The sequence below is a fragment of the Sciurus vulgaris genome (assembly GCF_902686455.1).
Source record: "Sciurus vulgaris genome assembly, chromosome: 4".
NCBI lineage: Eukaryota > Metazoa > Chordata > Mammalia > Rodentia > Sciuridae > Sciurus > Sciurus vulgaris.
In genome coordinates, this window is record NC_136464.1 from 35,499,772 (window position 1) to 35,520,054 (window position 20,283).

The following is a 20,283-nucleotide window of genomic DNA, read 5'->3' on the forward strand; positions in this document are numbered from 1 at the left end:
GGTGCAGAGCAGAGTCTCAGGACCTAGGAGGCTTCTTGGTGGAAGAGCAGCACAGACAAGCTGAGGGGCTGAGCGAAGTTTCCAGGACTGCGGGCAGATTATCTGAGGGGGGGCAGCCTAAGGAAACTCGTCTGTGAAGGGCAAGGCTCCCAGGCCCAGGGGGTTGGTCCGGGCCCCTGGGAATGTTGCAGAGGAAGGCAGCCCAGCCCAGGGAGTAGTTGTGGATTGAGGGGAACCTCTAGGAGGGGAACTGATCAGCAAGACATCCCCACCAGGTGAATCTTCCCTGCCAGGTGAGGTTTTCCCACAAGGAGGGAAAAACCAGAAACACAAGCCTAAACAGGCCTTGCCTCAGCCCACAGCCTAGTTCCCCTTTGGATGACCATTGGTCAACAAGTGGAGACACCTCTGCCCACTAGCAGGGAGTATACCCCACTTGAAGGCCTTCACCCATAGAGAGGCAGCTTCCTTGTGAAGCACTGCATTATCAACTTCCTCCAAGACTTCAGCCAACTGAAGGCTAAGAGGGGATATATATAGAAATCTTCAGGGACATTGTAAGTCAATAGAGGAAATCTGCAATATCTCAGCGGTCCACTGATACCTGAACAATATGAGAAAACAAGGAAAGAAAATGCTGCAAACAAATCTAGATGTTACATCAATAAAATCCAATGACAGCATGGCAGAAGAAATGACAGAAAAGCAATTCAGAATGTACATAATTAAAATGATCAGAGAAGCAAACAATGAGATGAAACAGCAAATGCACGCACTGAAGGAGGAGATGAAAGAGCAAATGCAGACATTGAATGATCGCACCCATCGATAGTTAAAAGAGCAAATAAAGGAAGCAAAAGATCATTTCAATAAAGAGTCAGAGATATTGAAAAAAAGAAAACAGAAACCCTTGAAATGAAGAAAAAATAAACCAAATTAAGAACTCCGTAGGAAGCATAACCAATAGGATAGAACACCTGGAAGACAGAACCTCAGATGTTGAAGACAAAATATTTAACCTTGAAAACAAAGTTGACCAAACAGAGAAGATGGTAAGAAATCATGAACAGAATCTACAAGAACTATGGGATATCATGAAAAGGCCAAATTTAAGAATTATTGGGATTGAGGAAGGCACAGAGAAACAAGCCAAAGGAATGAACAATCTATTCAATGAAATAATATCAGAAAATTTCCCAAATCTGAAGAATGAAATGGAAAATCAAGTTCAAGAGGCTTATAGGACTCCAAATACACAAAATTACAACAGACCCACACCAAGGCACATTATAATGAAAATACCGAACATACAAAATAAAGACAGAATTTTAAACGCTGTGAGAGAAAAGAACCAAATTACATTCAGAGGGAAACCAATACGGATATCAGCAGATTTTTCAATCCGGACCCTAAGAGGTAGAAGGGCCTGGAACAACATTTACCAAGCCCTGAAAGAAATGGATGCCAACCAAGAATCTTATACCCAGCAAAACTTACCTTCAAATTTGACGATGAAATAAAATCCTTCCGTGATAATCAAAAGCTAAAACAATTTACAAAAAGAAAGCCAGCATTACAGAATATTCTCAGCAAAATATTCCATGAGGAAGAGATGAAAAACAAAGAAGCAAATCAGCAAAGGGAGGAATTATCCTACAGGAATTGTCAAATAAAGGAGGAACCAAGTCGTGTCAAAAAAAAACAAATAAAATTTTAAAAATGAGCCAATGACTGGGAATACAAATCATATCTCAATAATAACCCTGAATGTTAATGGCCTGAATTCATCAATCAAAAGACATAGACGTGCAGATTGGATTTAAAAGAAAGATCCAACAATATGTTGCCTGCAAGAGACTCACCTCATAGAAAGAGATACCCATAGACTAAAGGTGAAAGGATGGGGAAAAACATACCATGCACATGGACTCAGCAAAAAAGCTGGGGTATCCATCCTCATTTCAGATAATGTGGACTTCAAGCCAAAGTTAGTCAGAAGGGATAAAGAAGGTCATTTCATACTGCTTAAGGGAAGCATAAGTCAGAAAGACATAACAATCATAAACATCCATGCCCCAAACAGTGGCTCATCCATGTATGTCACACAAATCCTTCTCAATTTCAGAAACCAAATAGACCATAACACAATAATACTAGGTGATTTTAACACGCCTCTCTCACCACTGCACAGATCTTCCAAACAAAAATTGAACAAAGAAACCATAGATCTCAATAACACAATCAATAATTTAGACTTAACGGACATTTATAGAATATACCAACCAACCAAGAGCGAATACACTTTCTTCTCAGCAGCACATGGATCCTTCTCTAAAAAGACCATATATTATGCCACAAAGCTAATGTAAGCAAATACAAGAAGATAGAGACACTACCTTGTATTCTATCAGATCATAATGGTTTGAAGTTAGAAATAAATGAAAGAGTAAAAAACAGAAGCTACTCCAACACCTGGAGATTAAACAATATGCTATTACATGATGAATGGATAACAGAAGATATTAGGAAGGAAATTAAAAAATTCCTAGAGGTAAATGAGAACAAAGAAACATCATATCAAAATCTTTGGGACACTATGAAAGCAGTACTTAGAGGAAAATTTATTTCATGGAGCGCATTCAATAAAAGAAGTAAAAATCAACAAATCAACAACCTAACACTTCAGCTCAAAGCCCTAGAAAAAGAAGAACAGACCAACACCAAAAGTAGTAGAAGACAGGAAATAGTTAAACTCAGAGCTGAAATCAACGAAATTGAAACAAAAGAAACTATACAAAAAATTGACAAAATAAATAGTTGGTTCTTCGAAAAAATAAACAAAATTGATAAACCCTTAGCCACTCTAACAAAGAGAAGACGAGAGAAAACCCAAATCACCAAAATTCGAAATGAACAAGGAAATATCACAACAGACACGATTGAAATACAAAACATAATTAGAAGCTATTTTGAAAATCTATATTCTAACCAAATAGAAAATTTCGAAGACATCAACAGGTTTCTAGAGACATATGAATTGCCTAAATTGAACGAGGAGGACATACAAAATTTAAATAGATCAATTTCAAGTAATGAAGTAGAAGAGGTCATCAAAAGACTACCAACAAAGAAAAGTCCAGGACCAGACGGGTTCTCAGCCGAGTTCTACAAAATCTTTAAAGAAGAGCTCATTCCAATACTTCTCAAAGTATTCCATGAAATAGAAGAGGAGGGTACCCTCCCAAACTCATTCTATGAAACCAATATTACCCTGATACCCAAGCCAGACAGAGATAAATCGAGGAAAGAAAATTTCAGACCGATATCATTAATGAACATCGACGCAAAAATTCTCAATAAAATTTTAGCAAATCGCATACAAAAATATATTAAAAAGATAGTGCACCACGATCAAGTGGGTTTTATCCCAGGGATGCAAGGTTGGTTCAACATCAGGAAATCAATAAATGTCATTCACCATATCAATAGACTTAAAGTCAAGAACCACATGATTATTTCAATAGATGCAGAAAAAGCATTTGATAAAATACAACACCCCTTCATGCTCAAAACACTAGAAAAAATAGGGATAGTGGGAACATTCCTTAACATTGTAAAGGCCATCTATGCTAAGCCCATGGCTAATATCATTCTAAACGGTGAAAAACTGAAAGCATTCCCCCTAAAAACTGGAACAAGACAGGGATGCCCTCTTTCACCACTCCTATTCAATATCGTTCTTGAGACTCTAGCCAGAGCAATTAGACAGACCAAGGAAATTAAAGGAATACGAATAGGAAAAGAAGAACTCAAACTATCCCTATTTGTGGATGATATGATTATATACTTAGAGGAACCAGTAAATTCCACCAGAAAACTCTTAGAACTCATAAGTGAATTCAGTAAAGTGGCAGGTTACAAGATCAATGCTCATAAATCCAATGCATTTTTATACATAAGTGAGGAATCCTCAGAAAGAGAAATTATGAAAACTACCCCATTCACCATAGCATCGAAAAAAATAAAATACTTGGGAATCAATCTCACAAAAGAGGTAAAAGACCTCTACAATGAGAACTACAGAACACTAAAGAAAGAAATCGAAGAAAACCTTAGAAGATGGAAAGATCTCCCATGTTCTTGGATAGGCCGAATTAATATTGTCAAAATGGCCATACTACCAAAAGTGCTATACAAATTCAATGCAATCCCAATTAAAATCCCAATGACGTACCTTACAGAAATAGAGCAAGCAATCATGAAATTCATCTGGAAGAATAAGAAACCCAGAATAGCTAAAGCAATCCTTCACAGGAAAAATGAAGCAGGGGGTATCACAATACCCGAATTTCAACTTTATTACAAAGCAATAGTAACAAAGACGGCATGGTACTGGTACCAAAATAGACAGGTAGATCAATGGTACAGAATAGAGGACACGGACACAAACCCAAATAAATACAACTTTCTAATACTAGACAAAGGCGCCAAAAATATGCAATGGAGAAAAGATAGCCTCTTCAACAAATGGTGCTGGGAGAATTGGAAATCCATATGCAACAGAATGAAACTAAACCCATATCTCTCACCCTGCACAAAACTCAACTCAAAATGGATTAAGGACCTTGGAATCAGACCAGAGACTCTGCAGATTATAGAAGAAAAAGTAGGTCCCGATCTTCAACATGTCGGCCTAGGAACAGACTTCCTCAACAGGACTCCCATAGCACAAGAAATAAAAGCAAGAATCAATAACTGGGATAGATTCAAACTAAAAAGCTTTCTCTCAGCAAAGGAAACTATCAGTAATGTGAAGAAAGAGCCTACAGAGTGGGAGAATATCTTTGCCAATCATACTTCAGATAGAGCACTAATCTCCAGAATCTATAAAGAACTCAAAAAACTCTACACCAAGAATACAAATAATCCAATCGACAAATGGGCTAAGGAAATGAACAGACACTTCACAGAAGAAGATGTACAAGCAATCAATAAACATATGAAAAAATGTTCAACATCTCTAGTAATAAGAAAAATGCAAATCAAAACCACCCTAAGATTCCATCTCACCCCAATTAGAATGGCGATTATCAAAAATACAAGCAACAGGTGTTGGCGAGGATGTGGGGAGAAAGGTACACTCATACATTGCTGGTGGGGCTGCAAATTAGTGCAGCCACTCTGGAAAGCAGTGTGGAGATTCCTTAGAAAACTTGGAATGGACCCTCCATTTGACCCAGCTATCCCACTCCTTGGCCTATACCCAAAGGATCTAAAATCAGCATACTACAGAGATACAGCCACATCAATGTTCATAGCTGCTCAATTCACAATAGCCAGAATATGGAACCAACCTAGATGCCCTTCAATTGACGAGTGGATAAAGAAACTGTGGTATATATACACAATGGAATATTACTCAGCCATAAAGAATGACAAAATTATGGCATTTGCAGGCAAATGGATGAAATTGGAGAATATCATGCTAAGTGAGATAAGCCAATCTCAAAAAGACAAGGGACGAACGATATCGCTAATAAGTGGAGGATGACACATAATGGGGGGGAGGGAAGAGTTAGTGTTAGGGTTAGAGTTAGGGTTAGGGAGGGGGGCAAGTATGGAGGAAGAAAGTACTGCATAGAGGGTAAAGAGGGGTGGGAGGGGTGGGGGGAAGGGGAAAAAATAACAGAATGAATCAAATAACATTATTGTATGTGGATTTATGATTACACAAACGGTATGCCTTTGCACCATGTACAAACAGAGAGGCAACATGTATCCCATTTGTTTACAATAAAATAAAAAAAAATAAAAAAAAAAACAAATAAAATTTTAAAAATGAGCCAATGACTGGGAATACAAATCATATCGCAATAATAACCCTGAATGTTAATGGCCTGAATTCATCAATCAAAAGACATAGACGTGCAGATTGGATTAAAAAGAAAGATCCAACAATATGTTGCCTGCAAGAGACTCACCTCATAGAAAGAGATACCCATAGACTAAAGGTGAAAGGATAGGGAAAAACATACCATGCACATGGACTCAGCAAAAAAGCTTGGGTATCCATCCTCATTTCAGATAATGTGGACTTCAAGCCAAAGTTAGTCAGAAGGGATAAAGAAGGTCATTTCACACTGCTTAAGGGAAGCATAAGTCAGAAAGACATAACAATCATAAACATCCATGCCCCAAACAGTGGCTCATCCACGTATGTCAAACAAATCCTTCTCAATTTCAGAAACCAAATAGACCATAACACAATAATACTAGGTGATTTTAACATGCCTCTCTCACCACTGCACAGATCTTCCAAACAAAAATTGAACAAAGAAACCATAGATCTCAATAACACAATCAATAATTTAGACTTAACGTACATTCATAGAATATACCATCCAACCAAGAGCGAATACACTTTCTTCTCAGCAGCACATGGATCCTTCTCTAAAATAGACCATATATTATGCCACAAAGCCAATGTTAGCAAATACAAGAAGATAGAGACACTGCCTTGTGTTCTATCAGATCATAATGGATTGAAGTTAGAAATAAATGAAAGAGTAAAACACAGAAACTACTCCAACACCTGGAGATTAAACAATATGCTCTTATATGATGAATGGATAACAGAAGATATTAGGAAGGAAATTAAAAAATTCTCAGAGGTAAATGAGAAAAAAAGAAACATCATATCAAAATCTCTGGGACACTATGAAAGCAGTACTTAGAGGGAAATTTATTTCATGGAGCGCATTTAATAAAAGAAGTAAAACTCAACAAATAAACGACCTAACACTACAGCTCAAAGCCCTAGAAAAAGAACAGAACAGCACCAAAAGTAGTAGAAGACAGGAAATAGTTAAACTCAGAGCTGAAATCAATGAAATTGAAACAAAAGAAACAATACAAAAAATTGACAAAATAAATAGTTGGTTCTTCGAAAAAATAAACAAAATTGATAAACCTTTAGCCACACTAACAAAGAGAACATGAGAGAAAACCCAAATCACTAAAATTCGGAATGAACAAGGAAATATCACAACAGACAGGATTGAAATACAAAACATAATTAGAAGCTATTGTGAAAATCTATACTCCAACAAAATAGAAATTTTCGAAGACATCAACAGGTTTCTAGAGACATATGAATTGCCTAAACTGAACGAGGACATACACAATTTAAATAGACCAATTTCAAGTACTGAAATAGAAGAAGTCATCAAAAGCTTACCAACAAAGAAAAGTCCAGGACCAGATGGGTTCTCAGCCGAGTTCTACAAAACCTTTAAAGAAGAGCTCATTCCAATACTCCTCAAAGTATTCCATGAAATAGAAGAGGAAGGAACCCTCCCAAACTCATTCTATGAAGCCAATATCACACTGATACCTAAACCACACAGAGACTCATCAAGGAAAGAAAATTTCAGACCAATATCCTTAATGAACATCGACGCAAAAATTCTCAACAAAATTTTAGCAAATCGCATACAAAAACATATTAAAAAGATAGTGCACCACGATCAAGTGGGTTTCATCCCAGGGATGCAAGGTTGGTTCAACATCCAGAAATCAATAAATGTCATTCACCATATCAATAGCCTTAAAGTCAAGAATCACATGATTATTTCAATAGATGCAGAAAAAGCATTTGATAAAATACAGCACCCCTTCATGCTCAAAACACTAGAAAGCTAGGGATAGTGGGAACATTCCTTAACATTGTAAAGGCCATTTATGCTAAGCCCATGGCTAATATCATTCTAAATGGTGAAAAACTGAAAGCATTCCCCCTAAATACTGGAACAAGGCAGCGATGCCCTCTTTCACCACTTCTATTCAACATCGTTCTTGAGACTCTAGCCAGAGCAATTAGACAAACCAAAGACATTAAAGGGATACGAATTGGAAAAGAAGAACTCAAACTATCCCTGTTCGCTAATGACATGATTATATATTTAGAGGAACATGGAAATTCCACCAGAAAACTCTTAGAACTCATACGTGAATTCAGTAAAATAGCAGGTTACAAGATCAATGCTCATAAATCCAACACATTTTTATACATAAGTGATGAATCTTCCGAAAGAGAAATTAGGAAAACTATCCCATTCACAATAGCCTCGAAAAATATAAAATACTTGGGAATCAATCTCACAAAAGAGGTGAAAGACCTCTACAATGAGAACTACAGAACACTAAAGAAAGAAATTAAAGAACACCTTAGAAGATGGAAAGATCTTTCATGTTCTTGGATAGGAAGAATTAATATTGTCAAAATGGCCATACTACCTAAAGTGCTATACAAATTCAATGCAATTCCAATTAAAATCCCAATGATGTACCTTACAGAAATAGAGCAAGCAATTATGAAATTCAACTGGAAGAATAAGAAACCAAGAATAGCTAAAGCAATCCTTAGCAGGAAGAGTGAAACAGTGGGTATTGCAATACCAGATCTTCAACTCTACTACAAAGCAATAGTAACAAAAACAGCATGGTATTGGTACCAAAATAGAAAGGTAGATCAATGGTACAGAATAGAGGACACGGGCACAAACCCAAATAAATACAATTTTCTTATACTAGACAAAGGGGCCAAAAATATGCAATGGAGAAAAGATAGCCTCTTCAACAAATGGTGCTGGGAGAATTGGAAATCCATATGCAACAGAATGAAACTAAACCCATATCTCTCACCATGCACGAAACTAAACTCAAAATGGATTAAGGACCTCGGAATCAGACCAGAGACCCTGCATCTTATAGAAGAAAAAGTAGGTCCAGATCTTCAACATGTCGGCCTAGGACCAGACTTCCTCAACAGGACTCCCATAGCACAAGAAATAAAAGCAAGAATCAATAACTGGGATAGATTCAAACTAAAAAGCTTTCTCTCAGCAAAGGAAACTATCAGTAATGTGAAGAAAGAGCCTACAGAGTGGGAGAATATCTTTGCCAATCATACTTCAGATAGAGCGCTAATCTCCAGAATCTATAAAGAACTCAAAAAACTCTACCCCAAGAATACAAATAATCCAGTCGACAAATGGGCTAAGGAAATGAATAGACACTTCACAGAAGAAGATCTACAAGCAATCAACAAACATATGGAAAAATGTTCAACATCTCTAGTAATAAGAGAAATGCAAATCAAAACCACCCTAAGATTCCATCTCACCCCAATTAGAATGACGATTATCAAGAATACAAGCAACAACAGGGGTTGGCAAGGATGTGGGGAGAAAGGTACACTCATACATTGCTGGTGGGGCTGCAAATTAGTGCAGCCACTCTGGAAAGCAGTGTGGAGATTCCTTCGAAAACTTGGAATGGAACCACCATTTGACCCAGCTATCCCACTCCTTGGCCTATACCCAAAGGACTTAAAATCAGCATACTACAGAGATACAGCCACATCAATGTTCATAGCTGCTCAATTCACAATAGCCAGACTGTGGAACCAACCTAGATGTCCTTCAATTGATGAATGGATAAAGAAACTGTGGTATATATGTACAATGGAATATCACTCAGCCATAAAGAATGATAAAATTATGGCATTTGGAGGCAAATGGATGAAATTGGAGAATATCATGTTAAGTGAGATAAGCCAATCTCAAAAAGCCAAAGGACGAATGATATCGCTAATAAGTGGATGATGACATATAATGGGGGGAGGGTAGCGTGTTAGGGTTAGAGTTAGGGTTAGGGAGGGGGGCAAGTATGGAGGAAGGAAGGACTGTATAGAGGGAAAAGAGGGGTGGGAGGTGTGGGGGGAAGGGAAAAAATAACAATGAATCAAACAACATTACTGTATGTAAATTTATGATTACACAAATGGTATGCCTTTACGCCATGTACAAACAGAGAAACAATATGTATCCCATTTGTTTACAATAAAAAAAATACATTATTAAAAAAATAAATAAAATAAAATAGACCATATATTATGCCACAAAGCCAATGTTAGCAAATACAAGAAGACAGAGACTTTACCTTGTATTCTATCAGATAATAATAGATTTAAAATAGAAATAAATGAAAGAGTAAAAAACAGAAGCTACTCCAACACCTGGAGATTAAACAGTATGCTCTTATATGATGAATGGATAACAGAAGATATTAGGAAGGAAATTAAAAAATTCTCAGAGGTAAATGAGAACAAAGAAACATCATATCAAAATCTCTGGGACACTATGAAAGCAGTACTTAGAGGGAAATTTATTTCATGGAGCGCATTTAATAAAAGAAGTAAAACTCAACAAATAAACGACCTAACACTACAGCTCAAAGCCCTAGAAAAAGAACAGAACAGCACCAAAAGTAGTAGAAGACAGGAAATAGTTAAACTCAGAGCTGAAATCAATGAAATTGAAACAAAAGAAACAATACAAAAAATTGACAAAATAAATAGTTGGTTCTTCGAAAAAATAAACAAAATTGATAAACCTTTAGCCACACTAACAAAGAGAACATGAGAGAAAACCCAAATCACTAAAATTCGGAATGAACAAGGAAATATCACAACAGACAGGATTGAAATACAAAACATAATTAGAAGCTATTGTGAAAATCTATACTCCAACAAAATAGAAATTTTCGAAGACATCAACAGGTTTCTAGAGACATATGAATTGCCTAAACTGAACGAGGACATACACAATTTAAATAGACCAATTTCAAGTAATGAAATAGAAGAAGTCATCAAAAGCCTACCAACAAAGAAAAGTCCAGGACCAGATGGGTTCTCAGCCAAGTTCTACAAAACCTTTAAAGAAGAGCTCATTCCAATACTTCTCAAAGTATTCCATGAAATAGAAGAGGAGGGAACCCTCCCAAACTCATTCTATGAAGCCAATATTACCTTGATACCTAAACCAGAGAGAGACACATGGAGGAAAGAAAATTTCAGACCAATATCTTTAATGAACATCGACGCAAAAATTCTCAACAAAATCTTAGCAAATCGCATACAAAAACATATTAAAGGATATTGCACCATGATCAAGTGGGTTTCATCCCAGCCATGCAAGGTTGATTCAACATCAGAAAATCAATAAATGAATCCACCATTTCAATAGACTTAAAGTCAAGAATCATATGATTATTTCAATAGATGCAGAAAAAGCATTCAATAAAATACAGCACCCCTTCATGCTCAAAACACTGAAAAAAATAGGGATAGTAGGAACATTCCTCAACATTGTAAAGGCTATCTATGCTAAGCCCATAGCTAATAACATTCTAAATGGTGAAAAACTGAAAGCATTCCCCCTAAATACTGGAACAAGGCAGGGATGCCCTCTTTCACCACTTCTATTCAATATCGTCCTTGAAACTCTAGCCAGAGCAAGTAGCCAGACCAAAGAAATTAAAGGGATACGAATAGGAAAAGAAGAACTCATACTATCCCTATTTGCTAATGACATGATTATATACTTAGAGGAACCTGGAAATTCCACCAGAAAACTTTTAGAACTCATAAGTGAATTCAGTAAAGTAGTGGGATATAAGATCAATGCAAATAAATCTAATGCATTTTTATACATAAGTGATGAATCTTCAGAAAGAATAATTAGGAAAACTGCCCCATTCACAATAGCCTTGAAAAAAATAAAATACTTGGGAATCAATCTCACAAAAGAGGTGAAAGACCTCTACAATGAGAACTACAGAACACTAAAGAAAGAAATTAAAGAAAACCTTAGAAGATGTAAAGATCTCCCATGTTCTTGGACAGGCAGAATTAATATTGTCAAAATGGCCATACTATTAAAAGTGCTATACACATTCAATGCAATTTCAATTAAAATCCCAATGACGTACCTTACAGAAATAGAGCAAGCAATTATGAAATTCATCTGGAAGAATAAGAAACCCAGAATAGCTAAAGCAATCCTCAGTAGAAAGAGCGAAGCAGGGGGTATCGCAATACCTGATCTTCAACTCTACTACAAAGCAATAGTAACAAAAACAGCATGGTATTGGTACCAAAATAGAAAGGTAGATCAATGGTACAGAATAGAGGACACGGACACAAACCCAAATAAATACAATTTTCTCATACTAGACAAAGGGGCCAAAAATATGCAATGGAGAAAAGATAGCCTCTTCAACAAATGGTGCTGGGAGATTTGGAAATCCATATGCAACAGAATGAAACTAAACCCCTGTCTCTCACCATACAGGAAACTAAACTCAAAATGGATCAAGGACCTCAGAATCAGACCAGAGACCCTACAGATTATAGAAGAAAAAGTAGGTCCAGATCTTCAACATGTCGGCTTAGGACCAGACTTCCTCAACAGGACTCCCACAGCACAAGAAATAAAAGCAAGAATCAATAACTGGGATAGATTCAAACTAAAAAGCTTTCTCTCAGCAAAGGAAACTATCAGCAATGTGAAGAAAGAGCCAACAGAGTGGGAGAAAATCTTTGCCAGTCATACTTCAGATAGAGCACTAATTTCCAGAATCTATAAAGAACTCAAAACTCTACACCAAGAATGCAAATAATCCAGTCGACAAATGGGCTAAGGAAATGAATAGACACTTCACAGAAGAAGATGTACAAGCAATCAACAGATATATGAAAAAAATGTTCGACATCTCTAGTAATAAGAGAAATGCAAATCAAAACTACCCTAAGATTCCATCTCACCCCAATTAGAATGGCCATTATCAAGAATACAAGCAACAACAGGGGTTGGCAAGGATGTGGGGAGAAAGGTACACTCATACATTGCTGGTGGGGCTGCAAATTAGTGCAGCCACTCTGGAAAGCAGTGTGGAGATTCCTTCGAAAACTTGGAATGGAACCACCATTTGACCCAGCTATCCCACTCCTTGGCCTATACCCAAAGGACTTAAAATCAGCATACTACAGAGATACAGCCACATCAATGTTCATAGCTGCTCAATTCACAATAGCCAGATTGTGGAACCAACCTAGATGTCCTTCAATTGATGAATGGATAAAGAAACTCTGGTGTGTGTGTGTGTGTGTGTGTGTGTGTGTGTGTGTGTGTGTGTGTATACATACATACAGTGGAATATCACTCAGCCATAAAGAATAATAAAATTATGGCATTTGGAGGCAAATGGATGAAATTGGAGAATATCATGGGAAGTGAGATAAGCCAATCTCAAAAAACCAAAGGACTAATGATCTCGTTGATAAGTGGATGATGACACATAATGGGGGGTGGAGGAGGCAAGAATGGAGGAAGGAAAGACTGTATAGAGGGAAAAGAGGGGTGGGAGGGTAGAGGGAAGGGAAAAAAATAACAGAATGAATCAAACAACATTACCCTATGTAAATGTATGATTACACAAATTGTATGCCTTGACTCCATGTACAAACAGAGAAACAACATGTATCCCATTTGTTTACAATAAAAAAAAAAACATTAAAAAAGAAAACATGAAACATAGCTGCAGGGAAGAAGACAAGAGGTCAAGAGGGTGCACTACTGGCATAAGTTATGGACATAGCCATCAAGGGGGCAGCATGAGAGTCCACACACAAAGCCTCACATTTACAGTCAACTGGTCTTTGACAAGGGTGCCAAGGAAAGCCAATGGGAATAGATAACCTTTCAACACATGCGACAGTGACAGCACATTCCTTCTTGCAGGGTCCCTGACACACACCAATCTCTAGCTCTGTATATGTGTGACTTCACTGAAAGCTACACTCAACAAGGCTTCTCTCATGCCTCCACCTACTCTTGCCCAACACACACCACTATCTGCAAAACCAACCCAACTGCAGTTCACTCTGCTGTCCACCACTGCACATGTCAAGGCCTATTCAATCCACAGGACATGCAGCAGGTGTGCCCAGGGTAAGCCGCTCCTTTCCAGCTCCCAAACACTCTTCAGTGATGAACTCCATCCTCATATCATGGTGTGGTATTCTATATGTTATAACTTGATTGGAAATTGCCTCTTTCGGTAGCCGTGTTCTTGGTTTTTGTTTCAGTATTTATTTGCACCATGTCTCCTTTTTATTGAACCATTCTAGCTGAGAATTTGTCTATTTATTAACTCTTTCAAACAACGAGGGGTGCATTCTGTTTCTCTTCACATAGATTATTTGTATCTACAGAAGAGTCGGCATGTTCTATTTATTTTATAGTTTCCTGTTGTCCATGCTGCTTCATGGAGATTCATGCTCCCCTAGGTTATCAAAGTGCTTGACAATCACTATTGTCCTGACCACATAACGCCCCCAGAAAATTTAAAGAGGTTCAGCAAACCATAATATCATCAAGAAATCAAACCGCTGAGCTGTCGTCAACACTTTACCTGGGCCATTTTTATCAGGAAACAGTCAATGAAGTCCCGGGGATCTTTAACATCCAGGGATTCTTCATGTTCTTTTACTTTCTCCAAAATATATTTTTTCGCATAATTCATATTTTTTATTAAAATATTATGACTCCCTGGAAGATAATCAGTGAGAGCAGGGAAAGTATTGCAGACCTATAAGAGAAAACAATAATATATTCATAAAAAGTATTTATAACGTGACATATTACAAGCTCTGGTAAGAACTTATTGCTCTATATGTAAATAAAATTTGGATCTATCTTGAGGTGTCATTTTATTGAAAATATATAATTCTCTAGGTTTATACACTGATTGAGGGGAGAATTTTCTGAGCAGAACATCAATAGTGATAATCATTAATGAAATTTATAAACCTTCTTTATTCTATATTTTAATTTTATACCACTTCACTTGTTTTCTGCAACAATTACCCCAAAACATGATATGTGACAGGATGAATTAATGTGATTCACATTTTGTAGATAAGAAAAGAGATTAAGGAAATTGGGGAAACTTGATTTGGAGCACAACACTAGTCCCTGCTGCTTTATTTGTAACAACCAGCTTCAGACATGGAATGTGTATTCTAGGAGTGGGGGTTGCCCAAAGACAACATGACCCCGAACTCTCCTCCAGAGCAGCCAAGCAACTTCTAAAAAGCACTCAAATATTAATTAGAGTATAGGATATGCCAACTCAGCACAAAGAAAAATTGTGAGGTTTATGATCCACACACCATAAAAACAGCCATGTTGTCTTTCCTAACCCAGTGATCTCTATAGCTACGATAGCAGTTAAAGACCAAAACCCCAGGCCCAACTCAAGGATTCTACAGCATTTCATTGTCCCTAATCTTCTCTCTTCTTCAAGAAAATATTCTCTTCCTGAATTAAGATATTCCTGCCAAGTACTTTGATGAGTAGTCTCCAAGTGTTGATTGCAGGACAGGCCTTGTGGGCAAGGGGAGCTTTTGGAGAGTCCCAGGATGTCCACTGAGGTCATCCTTTGGGCAGTCCCACAAAGCCTTACAGAAACACGGATTTTGACATTTAAAGGGATATCCACCCGGCAGTGAGCTAACACGCTTCAAAGTCACTCTAAACAGGCACCTTCAATTTCCTGCGTGAAAAATAGGGAACTCGGAAACCTTTTCCAGATATTTACTCCATGATGCTCTAGGCAAGACAGCAGAGTCCACTCACCGCATCTCATGCTCAATATACTGTTTTGGATGTGTCTGAAAAAAAGACTCAAAGTGTTTTCTAAAGAAGAAAGGAACTTGGCCTCACTTGCATCCATGCAGAGCTCAGAATCCTGACGTTTTCATTCAACATGTTTATCAAGGTGAGAAAATCTGGATCTTGGTAGTCAAAACGGTTCTTAAAAACGATGGAGCAGATCACATTGCAGGGAGCACAGCCCAGGATGAAGGTGGGATCACAGGGCGAGCCTAAAGAATTGGAAATGAGTCAAAATACATTCTACTATCTTGTATAACTAAAAAGAACAAATAAGAAAAGTGAAAAAATAAATAAATTTTTCAATAAAAAAGAATCGGAAATGATTTTAAATTATCCTTGTAGTTGGCCATTACAGCTCAGCTACTTAAATAAATGGGTTTGATATACTCAGTTCACATCCACTGCCTTTACTTACATACTTTTCACTGCAAGGTTCTCTTATTTGGGAAGATAAAGACTTTCTACTTAACAATTCCAGTATTGCAGCAGAAACACAGTAAAAGATAATGTAGACATTTTAAACAATATATCGTCTACACAACAACTGACAGCAAAATATTCACATGCATTAAAAAGAAGGCTTTCCAAGGTCATGACACATGCCTACAATCCCAGAGGCCTTGGGAGGTGAAGGGGGAGGATTGCAAGTTCCAGGCAAGACTCAGCAACTTCGTGAGGCTCTAAGGACTTAGAGAGACCTTGTCTCAAAACAAAAAATAAAAGGGTTGGGGATATGGCTCAAGGGTAAAGTGCCCTGGGTTCAATCTTCAGCACCAAAAATAAAAGAACAAAGAATCATTTTTACCTATCTGAGTAGGCCATGGAAACCCAGCATGTTAAATAGTGGAGTTTACAATACTCAGTTCACATCCACTGCATTTACATACACCTCATTAATCCCTGGGATTTCTGATTGTGTTTTTATTATTTTGGTATTGTTGGTGGTGTTGGTACTGGGGATTTAACCCAAGGGCCCCATAGCACTGAGCTACAATCCCCAATCCTTTTCTTTATTTTATATTTTTAGACAGAGTCTCACTAAGTTGGTAGGGCCTCCCTAACATGCTGAGCCTGGCCTTGAACTAGGGATCATCCTATCACAGACTCTCAAGTCACTGTGATTACAAGTTTGCCCAAATATGTCCAACGAATGGCTAAATCTTAATGGCAAAAGATCATCTTAAACATAATAATTCAAGTGTTCAGAACAGAATCGCATCTGTCAATAAAGCTTACGAAATATACAGCAATAAGAAAGAAAGGGAGACTATACTGTGGACCTAGAAATTTTTTATATGTAATGAATGAATTCTGTATGGAACCAGTGCAGAGGAATTAAATGGAGAGACTGTGGGTGAGTCATGCATTAGAGGCCAAAAAATGAGAAAAGCAAAAGGTGTGTGATATTTGAGATGAAAAAGTAATAGCACTAATTGGATTTGTTTGCTGAAATAAGCAACTTTTATTCAAAATATAAATGCCAGGTAAGGCAAACAAAAATGTGAAACTAATAGAGACATATGGTTTCTCATTTGAAAGTTTAAAAAATGAATTTCACTCCTTAGGAAATAAATGTCCATCATTGCCAATCAAGCTATTAATTTGATTCTTTGGACATAGCTGACTTTCGTTACTTTTGTGATATAGTCCTCAAAAGAATAGAATACGGCCAGGGTTGGGGCTCAGTGGTAGAGTGTTTGCCTATCATGTGTGAGACACTGGGTTTGATTCATAGCACCACATATCAATACATAAAATAAAGATCCATCAACAACTAAAAAAAGAATAGTATGTTTATATCATTTTAAAAATTGTCCATCTCATGCATCAAGTATATTATTTTGTAGGAAATGAAACCAAAGTATAGGAAATATTCCTTTTTGTGAGGAATCTCTAAGGTAAATTGCTATAATCAAATAACTGTTGCCATTTATGGGTATAAGCTCCGGAATTCATACCTATGGACCCTAAATAAGGGAAGCTAGAATCAAGACACTGAAAATATAGGAGGGTGTTCAAAAATATAAAACATTTTCAGAGATGCTGTGTGCCAGCATCTTTAAACATAACAGGGCTCTAAGTCTTTAGAACTGTGTTATTTACAGTCATGGGGGTGGAAGGTAATTTGCAGAGTCCTGGAGATTAGGGGTGTGGGCACATGTGTGTCATACACTGATAAAGTAAAATTGTTAATCTTTCCTTCAGCTTCATTTGAAACAGGAAATGTGAAAACAAAGTCATTTGGAATCCAAGCTGATAATCACATTCATGGTGACAAACACCCACGGGAGAGGAGAGTTGGCACTGGGAGGAAAATAAGTACCCAAAATCCAATGACTAGGGGAAGAAAAGAAATGCAAAACTGAAATCAGAGTCAGTACATTATTAGGGGAGACTATATAAGGGGGCACTCAGAGTCTTCAAAATCTATTAAAGAAATCGTTTTATAAATTTCTGTTTGTGCACTTGGTAGAGTTGTGGGTAAACAGATATTTAACCAAAGGATGTAAATCAAAACACTAAATATGGGAAAGAAGATGTAATTTATGAATTTTTATAAAAATATTTCAGTACTTAGAGAGAAATAATTGATGAGAATTTGATGAAGAGAGAGCTAAGCAATGAAAACCGTGCATTCACCATGACTGGCCAAAGCTACAGCCTGGACCTGCAGGAATCCCTGAGCCATGCCAGTGAAGCTGTGCACACAAGTAAATAGTCCAACTTAGTGAAAGAAGATGGCGACAGGTCGGGGCCGCATGAGGGAGTGCTGGGTCACTGCCTCCACATTCACTTACAAGCTGTTCTCTGCTGACACGATCTAGAATAAGTTAACCTCATTAAGAATAAGGGAAAACACTGCTCCTTAACTCTTCTCCAATACTAAGTTCATGATTTCTGAGTGTAAAAAACAAAAAAAAATCAGGGACAGAAATCAAAAGAATTTTTACTCCCTAACTACAGACCCAGTCATGTCACTACACGTGCAACATTAATAAACAAACACGTCCTGTCTCTCTCTTTATATATATATATATACATATATATATCTCACAGTTTCTTTATTCATTCATCAATTGAAGGGCATCTAGGTTGGTTCCACAATCTGGCTATTGTGAATTGAGTACCTATGAACATTGTTGTGGCTGTATTTCTGTAGTATGCTAATTTTAAATCCTTTGGGAATAGGCCAAGGAGTGGGATAGTTGGGTCAAATGGTGATTCCATTGCAAGTTTTCTAAGGAATCTCCACACTGCTTTCCAGAGTGGCTGCACTAATTTGCAGCCCTACCAGCAATGTATGAGTGTACTTTTTTCCCCACATTCTAGCCAACACCTATTGTTGCTACTATTCTTGATAATCGCCCTTCTAATTGGGGTGAGATGGAATCTTAGGGTAGTTTTGATTTGCATTTCTCTTATTACTAGAGATGTTGAACATTTTTTCATATATCTGTTGATTGTAGATCTTCCATCCCTGTCCTACATGGGCTCACAAGCAGGGCCCATAATGAGAGCTCTCACTCACCCTGAAACACTTCCAAGGAGGTCAACAGAGATGAGGGCACCTTTTAAGGTCAATGACATAAAGAGGCACCCACCATTGGTCTTCCTCAACTCCTCCACAAGGCAGCGGGCTTCCTCTTGAACACGGTCCTCAATGCTCCTCTTCCCCATCCCAAAATTCCTCAGGGTCATGAGGGAGAAGCGTCTGGTCTCTTTCCATGTCTTTCCATTGCTGAAAACGATACCTACAAGTAGAGGAAAGAGACCAGGAGGGAGACACCAACCAGGCAGGGGGAGCTGATGTGGGACACACCAGAGACAGCCAAGCTCCCCTGAGCTAGTCTCCTTTCTCCATCCTGCTCAGCCCAATGACCACTGCCCAACACACACATGCATGTGCACTTACCAAGGTTTCTCTTACTTCTTTTTATAATTGGGATAGAATATCTTCCAGAAAATTCCTCCCCAAAATCATCCAGAGCTTCCTTCACAGCCTCATATCCATGCAACACCACAATGGGTCTCATGCCCAAATACAGAGTGAATACAGGGCCATAGACTTTTGACAGCTAGAGATAATGAAATACAAATACAAATAGAGCAAATCAACTCACTACTTGAACCATGTATCATGCTGATTCTGACAGATATGATTGTCCTCATTTTTATGGTTTTGTCCAACCACACAGAGATTGAAATATTCCTAAATTTCATCCATAAGACACTCTGATAGGGGCCACTTTTGGATGGCTTATGATGTGCCATACAATTCCAAGACCTTTAGTGCACAAATTACACTTATTCCACACATCAATGCATTCATCAGTCTTACTTGCCCTGCTTTACAAAGGAAGAAACTGAGGTCAGAGAATTCCAAATTCATTTCCAGTTTCCCAGGGCAAATATACAAGAACAAAATTGGAACTTCACTGAATCAACATTTGATGCTCAAGCACTGTACACACACCACGCCCACCTTGAAATCTATACCCAAGAGACCACTCAGGATCACCTGCAAAGCTCTTTCCAGGGAGAAACTGATAGCCCTGTGGTGAACACTAAAAATCAGTGTTTTTCAGTCACCACAGTTGATCCTAATGCCCAGCCATGTTTGGGGTCTGCTGCTGTTACAAACACAGAGGACGCACCCCAGGGGCAGAATCATGACATAAAAATCCACTGGAAGGAACAATCT

At 37.7% G+C, this 20,283-nt stretch overlaps 1 protein-coding gene and 1 pseudogene across 2 annotated transcripts in view; one reads left to right on the top strand and one right to left on the bottom strand.

The window, feature by feature from the left end:
• LOC306660044 (cytochrome P450 2C19-like) overlaps nt 1-20,283 on the bottom strand; it is a 68,918-nt gene that overhangs the window by 48,044 nt on the left and 591 nt on the right. Inside the window, exons 2-5 of the mRNA XM_079138115.1 lie at nt 19,495-19,657; nt 19,184-19,333; nt 15,630-15,790; nt 14,317-14,493 (exon numbers count right to left, since the gene is read on the bottom strand). Coding sequence (XP_078994241.1) covers nt 14,317-14,493; nt 15,630-15,790; nt 19,184-19,333; nt 19,495-19,657 — 651 coding nt within the window. The remainder of the gene's footprint in view (nt 1-14,316; nt 14,494-15,629; nt 15,791-19,183; nt 19,334-19,494; nt 19,658-20,283) is intronic.
• LOC306660059 (GTP-binding protein 4-like) overlaps nt 1-20,283 on the top strand; it is a 57,393-nt pseudogene that overhangs the window by 15,756 nt on the left and 21,354 nt on the right. The gene's annotated exons all lie outside the window — the stretch shown is intronic.